Genomic DNA, 6,328 nt, shown 5'->3' with positions numbered 1-6,328 from the left:
AACAGGAGAGGACGATGTAGATGACAGGAGCAAAGGTTCTTCTGGGACAGAATATGATGATATTGAGAGACAAGTCAATGATGTATCCCCTCTCCAAACCCTCACTGATTTTGACCCAAGCCTTCCACTGCTTCCTAAGAGACCTGAAAACATGATCGGTACTGCACTTATATTCACACTTCACATTGTTTGCATGTGTGTTTGATTTGTACACTTGGTTACTGTTTTCTTCTGTGCTCTCAGCAGATGATGTCACCTATGAAGTGGAGATAGAGAATCAGGAGGACTATGATGATGTCATGCCTGCAGATGCCAATGAAAATGCAGGGATCCCCACAAAAACTGTACAAGCACAAGTAGATGCTTTAAATGCAGCTGAAGATGCAGTTAACATGGATGTAATGGCAGATACAGTCACATGTGCTGATGCAAATGCAGTGTTTGTGACCACTGAGGTAGATGTTACATCCAACAAGTGTAATGAAGAAATTATGTAACTTTCATTCTGTCACTTATAAAGTTCCAATTTAAAGGTGCGCTCGCATTTTGCTGTGGACGAAAGTTCAACTAAACAAGCTCGTTGTTGTTGGTTATCAAATAGAATCATTGGTCTATTTTGTGTCTGTTTTGTGTCTATCTTTAATTATTTTGTGTATTTGTTTGTGGTCTATTCTGTTTAAACTGATGGAAGTGTTTATATAATGATTACTGTGTGACTTTCAAACTTGGTAAATGATCACATGGCCATATTTTAATGAACAATGGTTTTTAAAACCTTTTTAATAAGATCAAATGTTCCAGTTTTACATCTATTAAATTAAATTAAAAGATACAAATTTTTTATTTTTTTTTTTGCTGTTTTGAAATGTTTTAGTCCTTTAGTCTTGACCTGCCTGTCCTATTTCCCGTCAGTATAAATAAACTGCTTTTATAGACTTGTCATGTAAGAGATATTTTATATTAAAATATTTGATAGTTATAACTGTTATGCATTATTATTTTTATTTTTTTTTAATACAAATTCTGTCATCATTTACTCACCCTCATGTTGTTCCAAACCCATATGATATTCTTACTTCTGTGGAAAACAATAGAAGATGCTATGCAGAATGATTGCCTCAGTCACCATTCACTTTTATTGTAGGGAAAAAATATACAATGAAAGTGAATGGTTACCAAGGCTGACATTTTGCCCAACATCTTCTTTTGTGTTCCATGGAAGAGACAAAGTCATATGAGTATGGTATAACCTGAGGGTGAGTAAACGATGAAACAACTAACCCTTCAAGGTTCAAATTTAAGGTCCCAGGTTTACGTGTCTCCAAAGCATATCTGCTATTGATGTCACAGATGGTGGAAAAAGAACTGAAGGATGAAGCTGTGTCTGTGGGGATCTGCTCAGGTGCTGTGTGTTAAACTGTATGTTCTATAACACCTATAGTTTGATATACAGCACAAGAGTTTGCTCTCTGTATTTCAACAATCTTGCTTAATCTCTTGTGATTCGTGGATCAATTGAAATTTTGTCTAATTACATTTGACATCTCAGTGCAGTATCTGTGTTACTGTTAACACAGGGCCATATTCACGCACCCATATTCACACACTAGCAGCTGCATTGTACTGTAAGGAGTACGTGTACAGTAACTGTATTTTGGTGATGTCCTTCATTGAAGTCCACATGGCATCTGCTTTACCCAGCGGGGCTTATTTGTAAGTGGTTTGTGTAAACAGAACATGTTTCTTCTGATGAGCAAGTTATTACTGACGTGCCTTCAGGGACCATAATCTCTGAATAGAACAGAGAAGAACATTCCGAAATTCAAAGGAGGATTATTGTTAAATTAGTGTATTATTGTAAATACACTTCAGTGACACAATCATCTTAAATTAAGAAGAGCACACCTGCATTGATTAGCAACCTGGTCTAATAGAAACATGTAACTATACCTAAACATATTTAAATAATTTTTACTTGGATCATTTTATGTAATGTGGCAGAAATGAACATTAAAGGTGCTACAACAATAATGACTTTTTCACTTTCACACAAATATTTGTTCATAAACGTATATTTTTAAGCCTTTTCCAAACACAATGCAATCTTTTGACACCAAAACACTTTTACTATAGCGCATGACTTGCACTTTGGTACATTTTAACTTTTGCATTACATAATCAACTACATTTTAAGCGTATTCAGATGCGATCAAAATACACAGTAGTTCAACTGATAGAGAGTTGTACTTGTAAATCTTAGGATCGGGGTGTGAGTCCTGAAAGGCACATTAATTAGCAATAGCAATAGAAGTAGATCAATAGAAGTACTCATGGGTGTAGATTCCAATCGGGATGGGGGAGAGGGGAATATGTAATCATGTAATCCATAAAAAGTAACTGTAGTCCAATTAGAAGTATTTAAAAATGTAATTAAATCCAATTACCTGTACTTGATATTTGTAATATGATTAAGCAATACAGATTACATGTAATCAGTTACTACCCAGCACTAATGTCATATTTGCTTTTTATCAGTTAGTTTTAGGGTACGGAGTTATTGTTGATTTAAAACTCAATAGGGCATTGACCTTAAAAACCTCATGTGTCAGGAGTTCGAATCCAGGCCCGGTTGTACTCAGCAAGCCACGTGATGAGATGCGCAGGCTGACTGTCTCGGAAGTGGAGACAACTGAGATTCGTAATCCACCTCCCGGATTAAGGTAACTGCGTAACTGCGCCACCATGAGGAATTAGAGAGTATTGGGAATTGGTCATGCCAAATTAGGGAGAAAATCACAGAGGACAGAGGGTGAATTTTTTTTCTGAAAAGGTTTTGAGTACCCTTGCAAACAGTAACCATATTTTAACCATTATATTCATAGTAAAACCATTGTGTTAATGCAGGAAAACCAAAACTATGGTAATTAAAATAACTTTGTGGTATTTTGGTATTAGTTGTAAAACTATCGTAACCACAAGATTAACCATGGTTAATCTATAGTAAAACCATGGTTATGTGGATACTGTATACTGTATTAAAATCATGATTTCTGCCAGAAAAACATGGTTACTTAACTTTTCATAGTTAGGCTATTACAATATTACTTTAGTAAAATTATGGTTTCTGTCAACAGTGCTGGGTGGATTACTTGTGATTTGTAATCAGTTATTTATTACATATTACATGATAAAAAATGCAATCAGTAATGTAATCCCATAGATACAAATTTTGGGTAATCTAAAATGATTACTTTCGGATTACTTCCAACCCAATTCTATTTTATTTAACGTCATGCATTTAAGTAGGATAACCTTGTATAATTTTCCAATAAAAGTACAAAAAAAAGAAAATGTATATCATTATTTATTACAAACCAAAAGAGCCAAACAAAAAGTGCTCCTCGTGACATTTTTAAAAAGGGCATTAAACATTACATAGATGAGCATACCATTTTTTATCTGACAGCAATGACAGTGCATGGCCAAAGTTTATAATTCAATACCCTGAGACATCATTGATTTTAAGTGCATAACAAAATTGCAACATTATGAACTTTAATGAATGTAAAATCAACTGCAATGATAGGTATATCATTAAATTGATCAATAAATTCTTACAAAGGTATTGCCATTGCCTTCTTAATATGTAATCATGTAATCCATAAAAAGTAACTGTAGTCCAATTAGAAGTATTTAAAAATGTAATTAAATCAAATTACCAGTTCTTGATTTTTGTAATATGATTAAGCAATACAGATTACATGTAATCAGTTACTACCCAGCACTGTCCATCAAAATTAAATATAATAATGACAATAAAAAAAAAATCATGGTTACTACAATATTACCATAGAAAAAAAAAAACAAATGTCCACCAAAAACTATAGTTACTCTAGTCTACAATATTGGTAGCACTTTTTTATTATTTTTTAAGGTAACATTTGTTAACATTAGTAAATTCTTTAGGTATCATTAACTAACAATGAACAAAGTGTGTTTTTGTTAATGTTAATGTCTTTGTTAATGTTTGTTAATTAAAATACAATGTGTCATTGTTCATTTATGTTAGTTCATATTGCATTAATTAATGTTAATATATACATCTTTTGATTTTAAAAATCATTGGTTGAAATTAATATTAACCAAGATTAATAAATGCTGTAAAAGCATTAATCATTGTTAGTTCATGTTAACTAAAGTTGTAAACTAATGTTAACAAATGTAACCTCTTTTTAAATTGTTACCACAATATTTCTATAGTAAAACCATAGGTAAACTGTACCCATAAAATTATTATTTTTATTACTATAATTTGCAGTGTCCTGTATTATCACTATGGTTTCACTATGAATATCATGGTTAAAATATGGGTACTGTAGTTAAACCATGGTAAATGAATTGCGAGGGAACGCAAAACTATGTCAGGGAGAAAAAAAAAATCAAAATAAATCCCCCTATCCTCCAAGGGGCTCCGCAGGAGCTCATAAAAAAAGGGAATAAAAAATAAAAAAAAAATAAAAAAACAGTTTGAGAGAACAATTAACTCGCTTTAGCGCCACACAGTCGACATACATAAATATACATTTTTGTCCCACAACAAACCTATTGTTGTCATACAGTTGAGAGTGTCACAGTTATGTGTATTATTATTATTATTATTATTATTATTATTATTATTATTATTTCATTTTTAAAAAGTATTGTGATACTTGCAGAAACAAACGCTGCAACTCTGCTTTGCTGGGTCTGGTAAAGTAATTGCATAATTAAAATATTCATTTTTTTTATGTTCTTACTGAAAGTTATTATGCAGTGTTATCAGGAACTGATCTAGCTTTTTTATTATTATTTTTTATTATATAAGGTTTTACACTGAAATTCCAAACTGAGTAAAAATGCCTCATCATTTAGATATTTACGCTATAATCCTGTAAATATTTTGCCTATAATTAATGTATAAATGACACTGATGCCCCATTCACAGTCTTCACACTTCATACAGTGTGTTCGGGCATTATCAAACTGTCATTATGTTGCTTTGCTCAATGTTTCCATGTGTCTGCCCTGCTAGCCAAACTACGTGACCGCTACGTAATTATAACGTAATATGTTGACAGAACTTTCCTCTTGACCAGGTATAACTGGTTACATAGTGACAAACGGAAAAGTGAAATTCCTGGATTCGTAGCCACAACGAAACTGTGTGACGGTGCCAGTCCGTCATCGTGACGTTGTTGCAACGTGGATCAATGTGTGTTGGTAAACAGTAATATTTGCTTTTAATGATTATTTTATGGGCGGACATGCAGTAGGCTACTTTAACACAATGCATGTCCTCATTTCCCCAGCACTAATTTGAAGGTTAAACAGCTGTTAAGTAAAATGTATTAACTTTATTTATTTCCACGGAGAACACAGAAGGAAGAACTACTAAATAACATTTGTGCTCACAACTGCTATTAACTTGCAAACAGTACTTAGACAATCTTGTCACAAATGCCTTAAAATACATACTCAAAATTATCTTCATAATATCTGCATAAACTTTTTCAGTAAATAATTATTTTAAATTATAAAAGCAAAAACAAGTAAAAATGAAAAAATATTTACATTTGTATTATATTATAGGCCTATATACATTTATATTAACAAATAGCATCAAATATATTTGCATAAGAGCTTATCCTGGATGATTCATGCCCATTATAAACATTTGTTTGCTAACAGACATTTCAGATGACTAAAGCTACCAAATAGTCACAGATGCAAAATATTAACAAAACTACTTCAGCTAGAATGGCCGTACATTCTCTGCACCACTGTGAGAGTGCAAAATTTAGAAAATGTCTCATATATGAAATTTTAGCCTATATGGCATTTATGGTCTAATGCATTTATGAGCTAAAAACATGAGCTGGAAGAATAGTTATATCTAGTTTGACAGCAGCCACTATGGATAATATTTAAGTGTCCTCGTAAAACAGACAAATTCTAAATGATTGATGAGCTGTCAAGTCAACAAAGTCTAGAATCTCAGAGTGCATTTTAAAAAGAGAATATAGATGGACTGTGTACAAGCACTAACAATGTTCCACCTGTGCTCACCTGTATTAAACAATATATTTCTGAAGAGTTGAGTGGCATTTACAGTATAAGCTACAGATAAAATAAAAACCTCATTTTGATGCAGCCGTAGTGTCTTATACGGTTTGTGTTTAACAGTAATTAGAACAGCTGTGGAAATGACAGCATGGTGCAGCATGATGACTTCATTCCCACATCGTGTCAGGCCATGCCAGATTTCCAGAAACTGACACCATATCAACAT

At 32.7% G+C, this 6,328-nt stretch overlaps 1 protein-coding gene across 1 annotated transcript in view; it reads left to right on the top strand.

Moving 5' to 3' along the window:
• The window catches only part of LOC127620582 (antigen WC1.1), a 17,281-nt gene extending 16,398 nt beyond the window's left edge, over positions 1-883 (top strand). The window contains exons 16-17 of the mRNA XM_052093745.1: positions 6-158; positions 244-883. Coding sequence (XP_051949705.1) covers positions 6-158; positions 244-497 — 407 coding nt within the window. The 3' untranslated portion in view covers positions 498-883. The remainder of the gene's footprint in view (positions 1-5; positions 159-243) is intronic.
• Positions 884-6,328: the final 5,445 nt, after the last annotated feature.

Source organism: Xyrauchen texanus, chromosome 27 (genome assembly GCF_025860055.1).
Source record: "Xyrauchen texanus isolate HMW12.3.18 chromosome 27, RBS_HiC_50CHRs, whole genome shotgun sequence".
In the NCBI taxonomy this organism is placed as follows: Eukaryota; Metazoa; Chordata; class Actinopteri; order Cypriniformes; family Catostomidae; genus Xyrauchen; species Xyrauchen texanus.
This window is presented reverse-complemented; position numbering and strand designations above follow the sequence as displayed.